The 23,223-nt window shown below is 43.6% G+C and overlaps 1 protein-coding gene across 1 annotated transcript in view; it reads left to right on the forward strand.

Moving 5' to 3' along the window:
- TMPRSS15 (transmembrane serine protease 15) overlaps positions 1–23,223 on the forward strand; it is a 1,663,368-nt gene that overhangs the window by 830,967 nt on the left and 809,178 nt on the right. Inside the window, 2 exon segments of the mRNA XM_069636234.1 lie at positions 4,554–4,664; positions 22,764–22,900. Of these exon segments, the coding sequence (XP_069492335.1) occupies positions 4,554–4,664; positions 22,764–22,900 (248 nt within the window).

Consider the following 23,223-nt stretch of genomic DNA (forward strand, 5'->3'; position numbering starts at 1 on the left):
AACCTCAGGGTCATCTTCGACTCCACACTCTCCTTCTCTCCTCATATATCTGACGTCTCTAAGAAGTCACACTACCAGCTGCACCTCCTCAGAGGTATTCTTCCCTTCCTCTCCTTCCCCCAGAAGCTCACTGTCTCCCGAGCCCTGGTTCTCTCTAGGCTGGACTACTGTAACAGCCTCTATCTTAATCTGCCTGCCTCCACTCTCCGCCCTCTGCAACTTATCCAGAACAGAACTGCAAGACTTGTCCTTGGCCTCAAGCCCAGGGACCGTATCTCTCCAGGACTGAAATCTCTTCACTGGCTCCCAGTGGCTGCGAGGATTAAGTTCAAAACCCTCTGCATTGTCCACAAGGCCTTCTGGGGCCTGGGACCTAAATACCTTCAACTCTCTCTTCCTAAATATCTTCCTTCACGAGCCCTTCGCTCATCCGTCTCCAACTCCCTCATGGTCAGCCGATTCTCGAAGCAACGAGCTGGGGGTAGATCTCTCTCCGCAGCAGGGGCCTCCCTCTGGAACAGCCTTCCTGCCTCCCTGAAACTTGAGGAGAACCATCTCCGGTTCCGGAAGCACCTCAAAACCTTCCTCTTCGCTTCTGCCTTCTCTCTCCCTCTCCCCTGCTAATCCTGCTTAACTCCCCACTGAATTCAGCACTAAACCTGCATCTGGGCCACTCTCAGCAACCGGTCCAGGGCCCAGCCACTCTCCACTTGCACTGCCTCCCTGGCTCCCCCTGCACTGTGGGACTGTCACTGTATCCCTACAGCCCCCTTCCCAGCACTTGCTCTGCACTTACCTCGCACTTGTCACCAGCTGGCCCTTTTTATTTATTATTTATTATTTTTTACGCTACTTACCTTGTACTGCACTTCCCCCCACCTCCTCCCCATGCACTTCCTCCTTTTCCCCTTACCTCTGCACTTGCGCGATCTGAATGACACCTGGCCTAGTAGGATCGTTTGTCTGTCTTCCCCTTGTTTCCCTCCCTCCCTGCCTCGTCGCGCCTTGAAACACTTGTGTATAGGCGCGTTACAAATACCATACCATATCATATCATATCATATCATATCTTATTCGTACATGCATTCCTGTTAAACAACATTAGCAAAGCAAACCGATTTGGATCAGTACCATTTTTGATAGGCATTTGCCAGGCACTGCTATCCCTGGCATAGGTTCTAAAACCATTTGCCAGCTGTTGCCATCGTATGGCCAGTTATTAACATAGAGGTTCTTGCCTTGCTTTTCCTGTGCATATACAACGCCAAAACGCTTGGCATTGCCAATGATTTCTTTTTCTGTGTCTGGTGGTATCTCTATGTTTTCACAGTTTGTGAAGCAGGTTCAATTTGCAAATACCACAACTTGCACATTTTTGCTTCTGCAAATGCATTTGGATGTGCAGGCATCCTTTGTAAATGGACGGCAGCATATGCTGGCCAAAACAGTTTGTCTTGCCTTATTGATGTCGCAGCTCACATCTCAAAATGTTTTCTTTCATTGCTACTTTAGCTACCTTGAGATTATCATGACTTGAGAAAACAAATTGTATGTCTTGTTTTTATGCTTCATTTATGGATGCCAAACATGAGAGATATCTCCGAAAAATACATTTCAAGAGAGCATATTCATATGAGGCAATGATGTTTGTAGCAGCCAAAGATATTCACGCTGTTTCTCATTAATGGCAGTACATTGTTCAGGGCTAGGAAAACAAAATAAGGCTGTTTTGAATCAAAACTTAGTACAAAAAAACGATATCGGTAATATTATGTATTCATTCAGAATTCTGAAAAATAGCTTTTACAAAAATTGTGTTTTAATCAGATGATGATTGAGTGAAAGAATGAATTGTTTTTAAAATTAGACGTCATAAAGACCAATACAAATAACACACTCTTTAGCCCAGTGCACTCACTAAACAAACACATTCTGCAGCCCAGTCCACTCACTAAACAAATAAGGCACTCTGCAGCCCAGTGCACTCACTAAAACAATAACGCACTCTTCAGCCCAGTGCACTCACTAAACAAATAATGCACTCTTCAGCCCAGTGCACTCGCTGAACAAATAACACACTCTTCAGCCCACTGCATTCGCTAAACAAATAATGCACTCTTCAGCCCAGTGCACCCACTAAACAAATCACACACTCTGCAGTCCAGTGCACTCACTAAACAAATAACACTCTTCAGCCCAGTGCATTCACTAAACAAATAATGCACTCTTCAGCCCAGTGCACTCGCTAAACAAATAATGCACTCTTCAGCCCATTACACTCACTAAACAAATAATGAAATCTTCAGCCCAGTGCACTCACTAAACAAATAATGCAATATGCAGCCCAGTGCACTCACTAAACAAATAACAAACTCTTCAGCCCAGTGCACTCACTAAACAAATAACACACTCTTCAGCCCAGTGCACTCACTAAACAAATAACACACTCTTCATCCCAGTCCACTCACTAAACAAATAACCCACTCTGCAGCCCAGTGCACCCACTAAACAAATAACACACTATGCAGCCCAGTGCACTCACTAAACAAATAATGCACTCTTCAGCCCAGGGCACTCACTAAACAAATAATGCACTCTTGAGCCCAGTGCACTCACGAAACAAATGACACACTCTTCAGACCAGTTCATTCATCATCACCCACACTGAGGACAGGGCATACTGAGGATGTGGTTAAATGACATCAGCTTCTATATCGACAACATCAAGGACGAGATGTATAAGTTGCAAACTTTAAGACCCAGGGACGAGTTGCACCTGTAGCAATGTTTGGACAAATGCCTGGAAGTAATTTTAAAATTGGCCAGAGTTGGCGCCCAACAATCGCTTTTAATGAACGAAAAAGGGCACCATGAAGGCTTCATGCTCAGAAGTAGGGACTTAAATTCGACTTCTCACATCAGCATCATAGCTCCGGAAGGCCAGATTCTTATGGAGCAGGCCCTTACCATGGAACCTCTGATAACAACAACTTTGAAAAATACTAAAACTCGCTGCCAAGCAATTCAAAGTTCTAAAGATCAGGGACTCATTGCTATGGACGATTTGCAAAAATTGACCCGCCCGACACATAAAAATGTGGCCTTCCCAGGCTCTTTGGTGTACCAGTGGTTTAGCCTTTTTCCCTTTGCACCCAGATCAGTGCACACGTGACGTAGTTGGGAAGGTAGGACTTGTGTGTTGCCGCCGTGTTTCTGCGGTTTCCTGGTGGAAAATATGTCAAAACTGTCCCTACATTTTGACTTTGACAGGCCTTGTGGGTAACAAAATGTGTGATTCCTGCAAGCGAGACCTCATTGGATTCAGTCTTCCCCAGGGCATTTGATGTTCTCAGTGCACCCACACATGTGAGGTACCATTTTTATTGAGACACCTGTGGGAATGTGGGAAGGTAGGATAAATGTTGTCTTCTTTTGCTTTTGATAATGTGTTCATATATTTATTCCTGCACTTTTTCCAAACTATGGGAATTTTAGGTACATAGTTATTCCCTGACCTGCACAATGCCCCCTTCCTGAACTTGGAGTTGTGTGCACTTTTCTGAAATGTATGCCTTTTTTACCCTCCTCTTCCATTCCGTCAAAGCAGGTCCTATTAAAAAAAAAAGGGAAAGATCGCCTACCTCTCTCAAAACTAATGGTAACCTTATGAAAAATACATTTTATTTTTCCACTCAACCTGTTCTTGGAAGATGGAAAATTCAGAACTACAAACCATTTGTTCCTAGCTCTTACATTAAAGAAACTGCAGGGTTCTTTGTACATCATTTTATTGGCATTTTCTGAAAAAACACAAAATGTGGTCACCCACCAAAGCAAACTAGAATTCCTTCATGACATTATGATGCCTAAATGTGGGAAGAAAATTGTACTGATTTGGCCAGGATATCACATTTAACAAAAACGTTACAGGAATTGAATACGACATGCGGAAATGTCCAAAAAAGGGCTCAGCACTGGGAGCAAAAACCCTCAGCAGTTAAGGCAGCAGTTAAGGGGTTAAGGGAGTTGTTTCCTGGTTATTCCTTAATGTAATGTTAGAATGTGTTTAAGACAGAAACTATACTTTTCTAAAACATTTTCCACAGTAGAAAAATAAACATACATCATCCAAATACCTGTCTTCCTTACTTTTAATTGATATAGATTTTAGACTGATTCATCACTTAAGAATCATGTTAAGATACATCAATTATGGTGGAACAAATAGCTGGTGGTGTACCCATCTAAACAGTGCATTGTATACCTCTTTTCTAATGTTTACAAACAATCATAGCACCCGGAGAGTTTGTAAGCCGTTAATGCGTTGTGGTGATTGATTAAATCATAATAAAATATTAAAATAAATAAATAAAGCATAAGAAAATGAAGTATAAATCATAAATTCATATATGAGCACATGTCTGCACTTACTCTATGAAAATCCTTCTTGCCAAACTAGTTAACATTTTGCTAACACATATTACAAATTAATGGGATGGCTCTTCAGACTATGCAGACCTTTATTCTTACTTTTGTTAACATTTATTTCACAGAACCCTGCCATTCCAATACCTCTCGCTGTGAAAGCGGTGAATGCATACCAAATGTTAATATATGTGATGCAAAACGGGACTGCATTGATGGATCAGATGAAGCAAAATGTGGTAAGCAAACATTTCCTCTTAGTTTATACCAAATACATACATACTTAGTGGGGTTAATTTTATTCTAGGATGTGAACATTTTACAAAATAGTATTAATTTACAATGATGTAGAAGAATTTTCAAGTTTAGTCCCTTCAGCCTTTTCTTGTGCAAATGTTTTTACGTTTCTGTGTTCATTCCATGTATTTATTTGTTTGTATATGACATATAGCAGTAGGAGTCCCACTAAAGAGATACCAAACACACATACATTTTCTCCACTGGGTTGTACACATATTTCTCTGAGTGGGAGAGAGCAGAAGTTACAGAACCAATATATGAAAATATATATATATATATATATATATATATATATATATATATATATATATATATATATATATATATATATGTATATGTATATATATATATATATATATATATATATATATATATATATATATATACATATATTTCTAAGAATATTGGTGGTTATGTCTCGATGCCTTGAATATGGGGTGATCAATTAGGCGTGAATGGTAACACGTAGGCCCACAATTCTGTTACTGAGCATGAGAAGTGTTTCTGTTATATGGGCTGAGACCTGCATGTGAATGATGAGCTTCATACCTCATGGTTTTCACTTGAAGAATATGTTTTTGTAGTTTCCATCCATCTTCACATGGTGGCAATGGGAGGTCATCCTTTTTGTTCTCCGTGTCTTCCTTTATCGCCCCTCTTAGGGTTATGCGTTAATGGCAAAGACAGATGAGGCCTGATTTGCAAAAAACGATAAAATAGTGCAACATGTTAGTGACAAAGCTAGATTTAGACTGTGCAAAAATATTGCAAGGCCAGTCAGTTTACAAAAAAAAAAAACGTGCCCCTAATCCCACTTAGTCGAGGGGCATCTGTTACAATAACCAAGTCTGTGGGATTTTGAATGAAGGGAAGGTTTGTCTACTGGGGATGCATTGATAATGAAGCATACAATCATGTACTACCAGGTGTTTTGTCTGAATTTGTGGCAGAGGTCCTGTGTGACGTCATTAAACCAAGATGGCCCCTGTTATGGATACTTATTTCGTTTTTGAGCTGTAACTGCTTTTAGGGTGGCTCTATGAAAAACTTGCTAGCAAGGTTTTTGATTAAACATGATCAACATAATGGAACAGTTCATCGAAGGATTTCTTTGATATCTTTTACTGTTTTTGAGATATAGCCTAATATATTATTGCTACTTCATCGTAAATCTTCAACTGTATGCTCACTGAATTAGAAAGTTTGTAATAATGTGCAACTTTCTCATTGATATTTATGAAAACTACAATAGCCATTTACATTTGAAGAGAGAAATTAAGGTTCTACCAGTCATCTTCAGATTCTTAGTTCATGTTCATCATCTACAAAATTGTTATCACAGACCTCTTTGTCACCACCACATTTATAGAGTTCTGTGCAACTTAGTGACTGAGCTCAGCATTTGCAATGCACAGCACAGAGTCATTTGATGCATGCACACTGTACCAGCTGTATGATTGATTTTGGTGCACATGGAAGCATACACATAGTAGGAGAATATAGATTATCTGCCTTCTCCCATCCAAATTGTAATTACTCTGGGAGAGTTGTGTGTTGTTGATCAGAGTGTCACCACTCCATCACCTGTTAATGAGTACTTAAAATGTATGGTATAAGAGAGGATATTGTTGGAGGCCGATTTTCAGTTTGCATCTCTTTTTTATGAACAGCCATCAACACAGTTGACCAATGTCTGAAATCTTTGTTCCTGGTGAGTAGAATTGACAAAATAATCATTCTGTCAATCGTTAATCTTTCTTCTTATATTCTTCCAGACATTCAAGTCTTCCCAGAGCATCAAGTATTTCTTTTTCGAAAGTCTTTCAAGCTTTCCAGAAAGACAGTTTTCCTTTATTCGTAAAGCACCTGGTGACATCACACCCTGACATATCATGAAGGGCTAGTTTGAGATCTAAAAATCTTCTATTAGTCCCAACTCCTGTGACAAACATGCTGTCAGATGGGAACAACAGTGACCACCACAGTGAAAAGACAAAAACATTGGTATCAGGTGAAAACATGTTGAGGGTTGTAGCATGATGATGTGATACATAAAAGGAGTGAAGAATGATTTTTGTCTCTACCTCTTCATGTGTGCTTTCAGTGTCTGCGACATCATATCGATCTGATGACTTGGCTTAATTTCTCCAACTGGCTACCAGACTTCTTTTCATCCTCTCTGCATGCAGAGTTTCTTTATTTGAGAGGTACATTGTTAACTCATCTTTAGTTTTGGAACACAATAGGAGGGTGCTCATGGAAAATGTTTCAATATTTGTAGAATCTGTGATTTTTTACTCAATAGGTGTTGCCTTTCCTGCTCTTTTCCATAGCATGAAGTTCTAGAGCGACTTTTCTAGGTAGGTATCAAATACTAAATGAGTTGCATCATACTTGAGCGAATAAGGTTCTATTTTCTTGTTGAACTCAATTGCAAGGTCATGGCAAGTCTTTCCATATGACTGTGTCTGCAGTGCTTGTAATTTTGCCATTCTGTCAAGGACAGCTGCTGAAAATGCTTGCTCTGGTACAGATAATATGTCCTCGGGAACAAATGAAGAGACCTCCGTTGTGTTCTTAGAAACCTCTGTATGCTGTTCCTCTTCCAGTATCTTCATCTGCTTGCATTTATTTGCAGCTGAAATCATTGTACCATCTAAGATGAACATTGAAAGAGATTCTGCAGAGAATTTGTATTTACTCAATAATTCCTGCAGATCAATGTCAGTTCAACTTCGAGAAGTAATAAGCAAATGTGTGAACAAAGAATGATGTGCCTTCAACTGCACTATGGTGTCTGATACTTTTCTCTTAACAACTTTGTGTGCTCTTTTACACAGGTTAAGGTTCCCTTTCTTCATTGGTGCTCACATGCTACATATGTCTGATGCAATCGAGCCTTCTCTAAAGCTGTTGTACATTTGGCAAAAGGTTTCTGTCATTCTTGAAGTGTCCTTCTTAATTTTTTCATCAAACAATGACTTTGTTGAGATATTGATGAGTTCTTTTCAGTCATAATTCACAAGTGTAGTTAATGTCATGATCAAGTTTTAGATGTGTTCAACATCTTCCTTTTGGCGTGTTGCTTATACTGTTAGGTGGCGCTGTTTTGACTGTCCCTAATCTTTGATTCCTACACTTGTTTTTGCTTCTGTAGACTGCCCTGACAGCTCAGGAGAGGCTAAAAAGAATTTTGCTAGGGTCAGTTTCTTTTGAATAATATGTCTGACACCACCAAGTCCTTTCATTGCCCTGTTTTGATGTTCCAGAGCTTCATCTGAATGTGAAGGACACAAGGGTGTTTTTATCTAGCTTACAAACCAATTGCCTTTCTGAAACTCACTTCCCGATTCCGGGAGTTTGCTTTCTAGCTGGTTCATTTCTGCTAAGTATCAAGCTATCATACTTGTGTAGTTTATCAAATCAAGGGCAAAAACGTTCTGTGAGGAGCCAGGAATGTGACTTGGACACAGTGAAGTTGTTGTTTTGGTCAAAGATTTTTCTTCATATTAAAATGGGAGTGTGGAAATGCCTCTCTGCCCCTGCTTTAAGAGGTGTTCCCCTACCTAAACCCAAAACTAAGGGTCTGTCGGTGTCAGAATGTCCAAAGCGAAACCATCCACTGTCTAAAGTACTATTCTGTCCTTCATGTTCTAACAAAATTCTAAGGTGAAAAGGGTAATGCTGTTGTCCTTGAGTGGTTTATAAATGTTCAAAAAGGAAAATGCGTAACTCCATGAGAAAAGTTTCCGATGGATGGAGTTCTTTGTTATAGAGGAGGGTTTCCTTCCCCTGGATTTCTCTTCACTCTGTTTTATATTCAAGATGATCAATTCCTTGATTTTCCTTTGATCGACAATACAACTGGTATGCAGAACAACTTGACTCTTTGGGCCTGATTCATGGAAGTGTTTTGTAATGGCACTTTCCCATAGGAAAGCGTTCCATTAATCAGGCCCTCTGTCTTTGCCTTATTGGGATATGTGGTGTGCCCTCCTTCCAGGTTTTCACTCCTCTTCTCTTGTTCAGCGCAGCCTTTTGCCAGTCCTGATATATCTTTCTCAGGACCTGTTTGGGTGATATATTTACTGTACGCTGTTTAGTTTGTCCTTGCCGGGTGTGCATTCCCTACCAGGGCTTTCTTATATGAACAAATTTGCAACTGCCTGCTATTCTCTGCTGGCTGGGCTTTCTCATATACACACACTTGCAACTGCCTGAGATACTCTCCTGCCAGGGCTTTCCTATAGATTTTCTTGCACCTTCAATTTGCCTGATATACTCTCCTGAATGTGCTTTTCTCATGTGGGCTCTAAACACACTTCCAAACTTGATAGTCTCTTATGTTTGCTGTATATTATAATGTACCTGCCTGCTGTATTATGCTGCCAGGGCTTCTGATATATGTGTATTGAATACACTCGCAAACTTAAAAGTCTCTTACTTTTGTTCCATTCTCCCTTGCTCACTTGCTCTTTCTCTTTCATGTGCTTCCATGACTTCCAATATGCCCCGGTGTCCACTCTCCTTGGGTGAACTCGCCGGCTCTTTCTGGCATATTCTGTTGCTCCCATGGCAAGCCGGGGGTGGTCATTCAATGTTTCCTTCCTTCTCACCTTCTCACCGCCTCTGTTCCTTGGCTCTCTGTCTCTTGCGGTTCCGCGACGTTTTGGGATTCGGTAAGGTGAAGGCTTTCTTTCAACAGTTGCAAACACCCAGAAGCCTTCTGTTGGCTTCTGGTGTTTCTGCAGCACATTCTCTCTTGTGGTCAGCTTCCTTTTACCTTGTCCTCAAGTGGGTCAGCTCCAAGGAACCCCCTCCACCCACAGTCCCTTGGTCAGTACCAAGAGGAGCAGCTTTCTTCCACCAGCAGCGCGCTTCAGACAGCTGCTTTTCCTGTTTACATTTTCCGGCCACAGGTATGCACTTCCAACAACTATAGCACAGCTTATGCTCTTGGCCTTCTTTGATCTGCAATACTCAGTTGTATCTTCTTCAGCACAGTATTCTTGTAGTTATGGGAATGGAAGTCCATTCTTGACGACTTGCGTGTAAAGTTTGGGTAAATGTGCTGAGTGATCTTTAAGGGCAAGTCAGCGCTGGATGACTTGTAGGTAGAGTCTGAGAAGATGCTTTCATGAGTCTTAAAAGGCAAGTTAGATTTTGACAACTTGCATACAGATCTTGTGAAAAGGTCCTCAGTACCCTTCCTTGGTGGATGATGGAAGGAATGACAATATGCATGAAGGCACTGGGCATGGATGGGGTATCCTCAAAGAAGAAGGGGGGTAATATTTCTCGTCCGATGGTGCCATGATATTCCCCCATAGGCTGTCTCCTCTCTTGCGATCCTCCCTCATACAGCAGTCCAGGGTCAAGATCAGGTAGTGGCTACCATCCCCTGGCCGAACTGAGAGAGGTCACCTCCAGGAAAGGTGTGATTATACCATCAGATTCATCACAGTACTTAACAAATTCTTCAAGTGTTGCAAGCTCTAAAACCCAGTTTGCAGTTCGGACTGTAGGATATCTTTGTGAGGATTCCTAGTTTGCAAAGAGCACAGGGCTAGCTGCTGTTATTTTAATACCGTTATCCTTAGCCAAATCAAGAACAGGACTTAGTGCTGCACTATATGCTCCGTTTCTGTAACAGAGTTCTGTTGCATTGCCCGGCAATTGCCCAGAGTAGACTCACCAGATCACCTGCAAGAGCATGTATTTATAACATGGAGAAATTAGCTTACTATGATTTGACTCAGATCAGTGTTTTGGTGCACCTTACTTTTACAGCAGGCGGTAAAACAAATCCCCCTTAGCTTTGCATCTGTCTATGCATTATCACGAATAAGTAGAGCACACAAGAAAACAGACCAGCACTAAGCAAATTCTTTCATAGGCAGTTGAGATTCTTGGCCTAACACACAGTGTCTGTGAAAAACAAAACAACACATGTAATGCAATGAACTCAGCATGACATTTCCAATGCTACAAGAATGAAAACGCACACGCTGTAAAATTACATTTTTCATTGGGTGAAATTCTATTCTTCAAACCAAAATTGTGATGAGTGTTCACTTCATAGTCACTGGCTTCCCTGTGATAAAGCCCTTTCCCTGTGGCAAACTTCACTTATTCTTTACCGCTTGGCTGGAAATGAACTGCTATCTATAACCTTGAAAAGTATCAGCTATTTAGGCAGGATTGTAAGCTTGGATTTTGCATGTGAAATTGACCTCTTAGACAGCGGCAAAAAACACATAAAAATAGCTTTCTGCGTTTGCATCGTCTGTTTATTAATTTCACTTCTACCCTTCCCCAAGTCCAGGAGCCTTTCTAACAAGTCGCTTTGCACATTATTATCTTTACCGTCAAGTCATACTCACCTCATCCATTAAGGAAGTCAGCTTGCATGGAAGTTGCTGTGCTCGCTTCAGCAGCCTCTCTCTCACTCCCAGGGAATCACTGCAGCTCTCCCTCTCACAGGCAGACTCTCTCTCACCCCTCCACTCTCTCTGGCAGCTGTCATCTCTACAGTTCTTAGCACGGAAACTGCTGGGCATCAGAATTTTTTTTTTTCAATCACTTCTTCTTACTCTCCTTCTCGCAGCAAAAAATCCTAAAAAAACACACCTTGCTCTCTGTGCCAACCTACTTCATATATATCCCGTTACATATAGTATATGATCTCTCTGCCCCTGGCATTGATGTCATAGATCCACCAGACATCTCCGCTGGCATAGCCCAACCTCCTGTTACCTTCCAGAAGTCTCTATTCTTCCCACTGTCACATTTAAGCAGAGTTTTAGTTCAATGGACGCCGGAATCTATATGTAACATTGCATTCTGCCTTCCTGCGCTAAAAGCACACAACACAATGGTCTGTTTAAAAAAAAAATGACATCGCAGAGCCTGTGTCTGCAGTCCCATTTACACCCCCCCAGTTTGTGCCCTAAGATTACACTAATGACTTGCACCATGTACTATGAACTCAGCTGTACCATTCTAAACACCCAGCTACACCATTCCATAAACCATGTGATCTTGGGTGCATTTGTGCAAATATCCGCATTTTCTTTCTTCAACACAAAATCATCAGTTATTTTTCACAAAATCTATCATCAGATATCATGCGATTTGCAATTATGTTTTTTAAGCATGATTTGATTTTTTGTTTTTTTTTCAGCAATTCTTTTTTTATAATCACTTTGATCATTCATCTTTTGTTAATAATAATTTCTTTCTTTTTTGTAAACTTGTTTCATTGATAATCACTTTTTCTTGTTTCTTCGTGTATTTTACAAGTGAGTCAATATTTGCAAATAACACCAAGTTCTTTTGATGAAATGAAAAATCTAAGTAATAAAATCTTGTGATGTTTGTCCATGTTGTTGATGATTGCTGTATTTTTAGGACTGAATGACTGCAGCAATAGTCCCAACATAGAGTTAAATACGCCAAAAGCAATGACTGGGTTGCACAATGTCTTGCTCCAAAGACAAATGTTAAATTGTAAGGCACGGATAGATAGAGCTAAGGAACAATAAAATGCATAAACTTGTGTGCAAAATGACAGCTCCCTTTAACTGGTGGCGGCAAATCCATGTCCATGCCACATATTTCCTTGATGTGGAAGTCTTCATCCACTGTACTTGAGGTTTTCTTCAGGCTCGCAAGTCGCTCATATTTTTCCTCTTCTTTGGTCTTGGAGCACTGGTGAGGGAAGCAGTTAGTATCTAGATTAAAATAGAAATAGACAGATTAAGTATCATGTACAGCAAACTCATGCATTTGTCCATTCTTTTTTAGTTTAACTGTAGTGAGTGGTTCTGACTCTGTCTCACATTCACCAGTCTCAGTTTCTTCAGAGAAATTATAATGTGTATCCAGCAACTCTTCATCAAAACAATCTTGAAAATTGCTCAACAGCAAGACTTCCGCCATCATCCAAAGTAGGTCCTCAAGATTGTTGGAAATATAAAATAGCCGGATCGCTCTCTGTATAATCAGTGATTTGACTGCTTATAGGATTCTGTGGTCTACATCCTTTGAAAATGTTGCAAGACATAACCTTAGACAGGGACTGAGGAATCTTCTGAAGTGATCAAAGTGATGATGACCTTCCAGGGACAAACCCTCCTTGATCATCATGTATCAGGTGAGGCATGAGTGGTAAAAACCTCATTGCAAGAGTTTTTGCAAAGATTTTGTTATCTATATTCATAAGTGATAAGGCCTATATGATACACACTCAGTACCCAGGTACCCAGGTTTGCCAGGCTTCAGGAGGATAGTGATGGTTGCTTCGAGCAGGGAAGGTGGGAGGATGGATTTGCGGAGTGATTCAGTCCAGACCTATAGTAGCAGCGGGGCAAGGAGTGCCACGTGTTCTCAGTAGAATTCTGGAGTGAGGCTGTCCGGCCCCAGGGCCTTACCTTTCGGGAGCTCAGTTATAGCTTCCACTATTTCATACAAGGTGATTGGGCTTTCAAGGGTAATTATAGTTTGAGGGCAAATGGAGGTCATAGGGATCTGGTCAAGTAAGGCACGAATAGTGTGTACATCGTGTGGTTGGCTTGATGTGCACAAGGCGCTTGGAGAAGGTATCAAGAATGTGTTGATCCGCCCACTGTAGGGTGCCCTGCTCATTCGTGATACACTCCACTTGGGTTTGACCTCCCTCCATTCTGGATTCAACTTAGCTAGTTCCCTACCTGGTCTCTCACCCTCCCCATATTTTCTCGGTGCCTGTGGGCGGGAGAAGTAGCATATTTCTCTTAAGGCGTGCGACTCAAAGATCTCTAACTCGGCTCGTAGCTGTGCCAGTTTATCAGGGCTCGATACAGTTGCACAATTCTGCTCAAGACCCCTTAAGTTTGGCTTCTGAGTGCCGAAAATCATTCCTAATCACTTGTAGGATGCCTGCTTCTCTGGATATATACATGCCCCATATATATGCCTTGAATGCCTCCCAACGTGCCCCTCCGGACGTGTCATGGTGAGTGCTGCAATCAAAACATGTCTCGATGTCAGATCAGATCCCCGCCTTGAATACAATATCTGACAATGCCTCTGACTTAAAGCGCCAGGCAGTGTGAGTGAGTGGTACCAATCTCAGCACTATAGACAACATCACAGGAGAGTGGTCTGATAAAGTGCGAGTGAGTATTTCAGTGTTCTCAAGCTTGCCCATCAAGGTACCAGATATGAGAAACATGTCAATTCGAGATGAGCTGTCATGCACTGATTAGTAATATGAGTATTGTCTTTCCTGAGCAACAGTACTCTCCAGGTATCCCGTAGGCCCAGCGATGCCATGTGTGAGGTTAATCTATGGGCCACCTGTGATAGAGATCTAGGGGCCATCCCCGTTCTGTACCAGCTAGCATCAAGTATCAGATTCATGTCTCCCCCCCCACATAATCTGTATCTCTATGTATTCCATTAAGATGGAGACCACGTGATCAAAGAACTCAGGGGTGTCAATGTTAGGGCAGTACGTGTTAACCAATAGGTATGCCCCCCAAGCAATTATACAATGCAGGATTACATACCTGCCTTCAAGGTCTATGTAGCTCTTTTTTAGTGTGAATCTAAACGATTTATGAATAAGCGTCAGTAACCCCCTTGCATGTGACGAGAAAGTAGTGTAGAAGCGGTTAGGTCCCAGGAAGGTGCAATGCCAGCCGCTATGTGTCTCTTGGCGTGTGTCTCCCATAGGTGGAGTACCTTCACACCATGCCTCTGCTCATATGCAATAATTCTGCACGCTTTATGTTCCATGACATTAACTTGGTTGCCATCTCATATTTCAGGGAACATCACAGATTTCCCACCCTTGTTCATCAGATAATGCATCTGTTACACACATACGTACAATTTCAAACATGTGTTTTGCTGCGTAACTCCTGCCACTTTTGTTTTTATCCTCCAGAATCTGGATACCGCCCTCCCTCACTGCCCTCCCCAACCAAGCAGTGTATGCACCCCACACCCCAATTCTCCCCTCGGACGGCCTACCCCAACATGGCACATCACCTAAGGAGGTCCAACAGGGACCTGAGAACAATTGTACCCCTAAAACAAAGATTGCAACTGCAAGGGGGTACGCTGTTGCCGCTCAACCACCAATATTGCATCTAGTGCAGGATGCCCATCTCTGTAGCATGGGAGAGGCAGCTGAAGACTTTGTGTGCCACTATCGGCTCATGTTAGTAAGGAGAATAGTACGCTCGGTGGTGCAATGTGAAATAGGTATTCTCAGTCAGCATGGTCGTCCTCCATTTGGTCATCGACAGAATTGTTCAGTGGTATTTGTACTTCAATGAATTTCACTGCCTCACTCAGGGCGGTAAAGAAGTAGAGTTTGCCCCTGAAGGTGTGGTTGAGACATGCTGGAAACAACATGGCATACTGAATATTTTGTTCCCTAAGCATCTTTTTCACCCCAAGGATTTGGCGCCGTTCCTGCTGTACTCTCTTGGAAAAGACTGGGAAAATCCTGATGGTATGGGAGCCCAGCCTCAATTCTTTTTTTTCCCTGGTAAGCCGAAGAGGGTGGTTTTTATCTTGTAAGCTAAGAATCTTTGCAATAATGGGCATGGGGAAGCCCCCAGGCATGGGGCACAGGGCCAGTGCTCGATGGACGTGTTCAAAAGCAAAGAAGGGGGAAAGATCAGGGTTCTCCAGGACGTCTTTAAGCAAGTTCTCAGTGGCCAGCTCAATTTTTCCTGACTATCGTTATGTTATTTCGACGTGAGCTAGACTCAAGATCGTCGCATTTACTTTTAACAAACTTCATATCTCGGGTAAGGTTAGCCACCTTGTCTGTAGTCCGTCCTCAATGGCTCCACTCCTAGTTTCGGCCTCAGTGATTCTGGCGCCCTCGTGGGCCAGCTGGGATCTAAGTGATGCCACATTTGAATTAATATCATCTAATGTTTCATATATGGCCACAAAGATTTTGGCCATAGCCTCCATCATGCTGGTGAGATCAGGGGTAGTAGCAATAAAAGGCATGGATGTGTCACCCTGACCCAGTGCTGACTGCCCTTGTTCGGGCCTTGGAGTTGATTTTGCAAATTTGTCCATGGCTCCGGTTTTCTTTCCCCTCCGGGCGCCTCTGGTCATTGTAGGCGGATAGACTTCTTATCAGGTCCCTTGCTTAAGACCCAGCACTGGATTTGTTATCAGAGTTGGCGGTTGTTATCCAGTAATGGGGTAGACAGGTATACCAGGTGGGATACTGTAGGGGGCAATGGGCAACAGACTAGCTGAGTGGTTCCTGGGGGCGGTTTGGGTGACCTATGGCAATATCAGGGATCCCAGTGCATGTGGCAGCAGTAGGGCCACGAGCGTGTTCAGGATGATAATTAGCCTAGTATGGCTCCCCTCGTGGCACACAATAGCTGCGGAGTGAGTGCAATAGTGGCCAGATGTCTCAGCAGATGCGGGGGGGCATACTCGAGCCAGCCAGTAGTCCAGGGAGGCACAGGGCTGTGGTAGACAGTGCCACCAGTCCCACCCAGGGAAATCACCGGGAGGCTTCCTGATGGGTTCCCCACACACCCCTACACTTACTTGAGTCAGATAGAGCAGGTGCAGGATCAGTGGTGAGGTCATAGTAGGAAAAGTAGTTCAACGTGGGGGTAGACCCATGGAAGAGAGAGAGTCTTGCAGTATTGATGGTCCCCCCTTGCATATAATCAGGGACAAGCAAGTGCGTAACAGTGCGCCACTCATGTCGTGTCTGTGTGTGAGGTATTGAGCTCCTGTGGGCCTCCAACAGGGGTAGCTAACAGACCACAGTTGGACGAATCAGTGCCGGGGTCTGGCGTCTGCTCCTGCTAAGAGGGCTGTTCCCCTCCTCTTTAGTCCAAAATGGGTGGCAAGAATCCCACAGCCAGCCCGAGGGAGGGGGGGTTTTGCACTCTCTCGGCCGTGTTCGGGGCTCCCCTGCAGGAGGTGACAAGTTGGATCCAGAGATGTTGCAACGAGGTTGGGCCGGTCCCCTGCATCGCCACGGGCTGGGCCACGCAGCCCCAGAGCCAGGGATTTTGGTCCAGGCAGGAGCGAAGACAAGCCTGTCACGCTGGTAGGATATTTCTACACGCTTTGCGCAATGCTCCCAGTGCAGAACCTCCGAGCGATACTTGCACGTAGACGGGTTGCAGGCAGAGAGACTGCACCCCCTCCAGTGCGGTGCTCGTGTAGGTTGATGGTAGTTTCAGGCAATCAGTTAGCACGGGGGAGTGGAGTTAAGGAAGGGGTACAGGCACAATTAGGGTGGATGAACATGCTACAAGCCCTACAGTACATCATGATATACTTTACCCATGGTGCGATTGGTCATGCATAATGTGCACCCTGATGTCAAAAGGAGGTGCATAGGTGCATTATGTTTTTGTGGCTCAACTGCAGTGGACGTGTGCTATATCTTTTACTGCATATTTCCTGTGAAGCACCGTGTGTAAGAAGAGTTAGGCACTGAAAGAGAAGGGACTTCCTACGAAGAAGAGGTTAGCTGATAAGTAGCTGGTCATCATAAAAGACTATGTGGAGGAGCATCATTTGGACCCGTATACCTGAACTGGCACTACACTCACTGCAACACAACGTGATCACCTATGGCTGGAGGTGACTGATCAGATACATGTCTGTGGAGTGGAACCTCATAATGCAAATGAGGTACATAACAACTTTGGAGATCTTAGTTGAAGATCCAAGGAAAAGCTGGGGAGGAATGTGGCTCGGCCCATACAACTAGTGGATGAACACAGCAGACAGAGAAGCTAACCCGAACATCAGAGGTTTTGAGTTGCATCATTTAGAGTGAGGAGGTTGTTGGTGTGGGAGGCATGGACACATATGTGACCATATCTGGTGAGTGACTTGTCTGCATAAAGACTTTGTTTTGAAATGTTTCTTCCAATTCGGCAAACGTATAGTGACGCACCTGGTTATGTGCCAAAAGGAGTGCTGAGATGTCTGGGATTTGAAGTCCAGACATAGACATTTTACAACCTGTAATCAAAGCAAATGGATTTCTAAAGATATTAAAGAGTCCCTGACAGCAACAATGCTAAAGCAAGTACTACAATACGATAGGCAACCATATATTACATATTTTCCTATTTCATGGCCTGTGTAGTATGGCATGTTGGCAGGCTTGACCTTCCCTAAATTGTTGATTGCAGTCTATGTCTTTTGCTATATGGTTGTTTCTGAGGTGTGTGGATTTAGGTTATTGTTAATATTGCTGCCAGGTTGTGTGATGTGATGATGGCACGACATGAGGTCCATGTGATGTGGATGGTTGGTAACAGACCCGTTTATGTGATATGAGTACCATGTGTTGGTTTACGTATGTTTGTGATGTTGAGGCTGATGAGCTAGAAGTGTGCTCCTTCTGTCATTGTGCAGACACACATTATCCCTCAACTGCAAGCATTATCCCTCAACTGCAAGCTTTCTCAGTATTTTATGTTGGGCAGATAGGTATTTCCCACTCTCATCAGTGAACCCATTATGGATGGGGGTGTAAAATGTGTTCACAGCACAGGGTGTGATTCATGGGATGAGTGTATGTACCAAAAATCTGCAGGTGGCCTCACTCTGCACCCTTTGTCTTGGTAGATGCATGGATTGAGCCTGTGGATTTGACCACAAACCCTCCTCCACATCCTCAAGGAGTTCACGTTGTGTTGCAATGTTGTGCATGATGCAACAGGAGAGTAAAATATTGCTTACTATTGTTGGTGTGTAGAGCAGGACACCATCTGAGTGATCCTGGCACTGGAAGCCTTATTTCTGCACAGCAAAGGTGTGCTCAATTATGCCATGTGTGGCAATGTGTGTGGCATTGTGCCTGTTTTCTGTAGGGGTTGATGGATTCAGAAAGTGTGTCAGTCATAATGGTGGGAGTGTTTATGCAAATTAATGTTTATGAAACATTGGTAAGCTTCTTTCGCGCCCTCAAACAGTTGTGTATAGACGCGTTATAAATGCCATATCATATCATTCTGTGATGATTCTCAGGGTATCGTCACTGCTTCCATAGGGGAGCCCCTTCGCCTGGGGCCAAGAAGGTGAGGGCGTTACCTGATAGTCACCCTGGTGGTGGTACTCAGCGGGAGGATCTTAAGTGGAAGTAAAGCTCCTATGGGACCAGCGTCGAATATTATTGGAAAACACAGTGGGAGAATGCAGTATCCGCCTAACACCTACACCTCTCCATCCCTATCCTCCTATCCCATGTACGTCTGTAAAACCAATGAAGTAGAGAAAACTGAGATGAGGGAAAATAGGGAAGAGTTGAAAGACATACTGCTGACAACCACTGAGACGAGGAAGAAGTGCAGAAGCATGGAGAGCACTAAGGTGAACCAAAGTGAATGGTCTAGTGGTTGCCAACTTCCAATTGGTCAAACCTCAGTAGAAATTAAAGACAGAAACCAGGAAGTAGTGTCAATCCCTCCCTCGAGGAGCCAGGAACAGGGAATCTGTGCTCTGCTGAGAAGCGGCTGGGGCCTGGGTCGCCCAGCAGACAGACTGGAAACCTTTGACAGCTGGAAAGGGAAGGAAAACTGGAGAAAGCTGACAAACTCTTCACTCGAGGAACCAAAGTCATATCACTATGGAGAACCGAAGAGGTAGACCACAATGCTGGAATGCTTAAAAGGCAAGAAGCAAGGTGTCTAGGAGACATGCGAAGAGACGGAGAACTGAGAGGCTTACTGGGTAGAATGCCAGAAGCGCAGCACTGCAGGACCACACAATCTGGCAGAGAGAGGCATGCCGGACAGAATCAGAAACTATGGAGCCACTGCAGCATGCCAGAAAGAGCCCCAGAACACCGGCGAGCAGGAGAGAGACATGGGGGAAGTCTGCGACCAACCGGAGGGCTGCAGCCAAGACCCTTAAGGTATTTGGGTGGCTGATCCTATGGTTGGGGGTCCCCAGAGGTTAGAAAGGAGCCCTAAAGACAACAGTGCCTGAAAGGTGGGGGAAGGAGGATAACCCCTACAGGACATTAGGAAGAATATTATTAAGACACTAAAAATAGAATAGGGTTGGGGATCCTTGTAGGAGAAGAACATATCACATGACAAAGTTACCTAATCTTCTTCGGGACAGTACCTGGATAAAAGGCCACCCGTGGTTGTCAAATATCAGAAGAGGGTGTGAAGATCGCTATGAGAGTGATTCCTGTGAACACACTACTTAGCAGGAGAGTAAGCGAAGTCTGCATATGAAAATGAGAGACTGAGCAGATAACTGTAAAGTAATACGTATACACACATAACTAAACAGCTAAGTAAACCAAATTCGCGTTTGAGGTTCATTGCCTGGTAGAAAGTGAACCAGGTCTGCCAACTGGGGTCAGGCACCCAACACAGTTTGGAGAAGCACCCAAACCACTCTTCTCCCTCACAGTGCCTGGCAGAAGGGAACCAGGTCTGCCAACCAGGGTTTGGAACCCTACACAGTTTGAAGAAGCATCCAAACCACTCCTCGTCGTCACAGTGACTGGCAGAAGCGAACCACATCTGCAAACCAGGTTCTGGGACCCACCACAGGTTGGAGAAGCATCCAAACCACTATTCTTCTATTCTTTGTCACAGTGCATTGTAGAAGGGAACCAGGTTTGCGAACCAGGGTCAGGGACCCACCACATATTGGGGGAACATCCAAACCACTCTTCTTCCTCGCAGTATGTGTTAGCAAAAATAACCAGATGTGCCACCCGGGGTCTTGAACCCCAGAGACAGAAGAGAAGCTTGAGAAAGGAAGGTAAGGGAAGCAAGACATTCCCCCACCAATTTCTGAACTGTGTCATAAGCCTGGGGAAAGCTGGGGAAAGGAGCCATTCCCACACCAGTGGAGATTGAACTTTGAGAACTTTCAAATCAAGAACTGTCTTTTGTCCAGGGGAAGGGATATTGTCCTCTGGAGAATGATGATATCCTTTGTTTATTTAGTTTAGCATAATGTGTGGGAGACGTACAGTTATGAATCTGACATAGGACTTTTGACTTACTTTTGACATCCTGACTGTGACATTAGTATTTTGGTTGAGGCAGGTAAGCCATTCTTAGAGATTGGACAAGATAGGGCTTACTCACTTGAATAAAAGTGTATGCCAATCACAATGACCCCTCTGTGTCAGAGTCTTACTTCTGCACCCTTACAGCCTCCCTTCTCTGATAAGTGCATGGTTTGCATGTGCTTATTTGCGTGTGCGTAGTATGATGTGTGTGGTCAATCATACTCACCAAGCACCCACATGTTTTCAAAGGCTCCAGGTGGCAGGGCCTGGTGCAGGGGTTAATGGTGCTGGATAAAGCTGTGATATATGCATCCCAGGTAACTGGCATTGACATCCATGATATGGCCCTTTGCATTACAGCCAACTTGGATATTTATGGCATGCCAATGTTTCCTTTTTTGGTAAATATGTTCAGTTTGTTGGATGGGTTGTAGTGCCATCTGTGTTAAGTCAATGGGCCTCATTACAATGTAGGCGGTAGGGGGTTAACAGGGGCGGTAGAGCTGCCGGCCCCGTTAAACCCCTACCGCCTCATTACGAGGTCTCCTCGCGGGACCCGCTAAGGATGCCTGTCAAATCCAGGCATCCTTAGCGGGTCCCGCGAGCAGGCCAGAATGCTAACAACGGGCCCGCCATTAACGGGCCCGTTGTTAGCATGCTCCACATTCCTATTGAGCCCTATGGGGGCTCGAATGGGAATGGGGATGCACAGGGTCTGGGTTCCTTGAATAGGGAAATACCGGGCCCTTCAAGGTCAGAATTTCCCGGTATTTCCCCATTCAGGGAACCCGGACCCGGTACCCGGTATGGGGGTAGCCATGCCGTAAATAGCTGGCATGGCTACCTCCATTGTTGTAATGAGGCCCAATGTCTCCAAGGACCCTGGGGAACTGTTCAATGGCATAGAAGTCCTTGGTGACTTTACTGGTGCAGTGCAGGTTATGGCAATCTAGTGGTAGAGGCAAGCAATAATGAATGGCAGCACCTGGTGAAGGCCTCAGGATTTTGTGGTTTGTATAACACCCCCTACAATATAGGTTGTGCACTGAAATATGTCTTTGGCAAAGAAATCAAAGGCTACTAAGACCTTTATATGTGGGGCTATAGCATTTGAGCTCATGTTATGTGCCATTAACTCAAGGTTCCCACTCCTCCATCAGGTCCATTATTACATGTGGGGAACATCTGTATGTGACATACACCTCTACATCTGGCATTCTGAATTGTATTGTCCAGTTGTGAAAAACTCTCAACCTCCCCCTCCTCTTCCTTCTAGCATTGGGTATTAGCACAACCACGAGCAATGTGAGATCCTCCATTGTGAGGAGGTTTGTCTGTGCTTGATTGGTGCATTTGTCCTACATCCCTGCTTCTGATAGGTGTTAAGTCTGAAGGTGTTTCACATTTACGTGACAGCGTTATATTTTTTGTGAATTAGGTTGGTGTTGCACTTTGGTCGGTGTGCTTGGAAGATTGGCCGGTGCCTCTACAACAATGCCCATGACATTCCCCTTTATCATGATATAATGAGGCTTCATGTAAATTCCAGTCCATTTTGCGCTCTTGCATTAGCCCTTCCATTATCCTAAATGGCGCAAAGGCGGCAGGGTCCAGTGTTCTTGGCCAAGGCGCTTCTTCAGTGTTAAGTGCCTTTTGTGAATCACAATTAGATTGTGCGCCACACACAAAATACACGATTTCAGGGTGAAGTCACTTTGCCCAGCACTAAATGTTTTTGTCTCAGGCACCAATTGCCACATAAACGGGGAAAACTCTGTGAAATTCATCAGGACCAAATATGTTTTTACACTATAAAATACACACACATCCATCAGGAACACATGAAGATTCGTATAAGGAGCAGCCATTTGCTATTTATATTAACCATTCAAATCATAAAATCTGCAAAAATGTGTATGGCTTTTTAAATAACTTTATAAGAATGAACAAGCAATAATACATTAACTCATTGTATTCTTGGTATCAATTACAGTTCGTCTGCTCCATGGAACGTCAAGCACTAATGGGATTATACAGTTCAAGATACAAAGTGCCTGGTATATGGTGTGTGCAGATTTCTGGGCACACCAGATTTCCTATGATGTTTGCCAGCATTTAGGACTTGGGTAAGTAATGTTTTTCTTTTTAGCCAGGTTTGATAGTTCTTAACACGACTGATAAACTTTCCACTATCCCCTTGCCATCCTGTTCTACTTTCAATGGCTCTCAAATAGGCATGGCTGGTGCAAGAACACGCCACCTCAAGTGAAGTGCATTTGATGTGCCCATCCGCTAATTAATGGTTATAGAGCTAACATTGTTCCTCCTGGCAACTGCATTGAATAGCCTTATATGCTCTGTTGTTAAGGAGAAGAACACTTCTAAAGTTCCCCATGTAAATGTACAGCTGTATTTTTGGCTTAGCCTTCATGTAAATGCTAAGGTTTATTTAC

This window comes from Ambystoma mexicanum, chromosome 7p, assembly GCF_040938575.1.
Source record: "Ambystoma mexicanum isolate Mex_15411 chromosome 7p, UKY_AmexF1_1, whole genome shotgun sequence".
NCBI lineage: Eukaryota > Metazoa > Chordata > Amphibia > Caudata > Ambystomatidae > Ambystoma > Ambystoma mexicanum.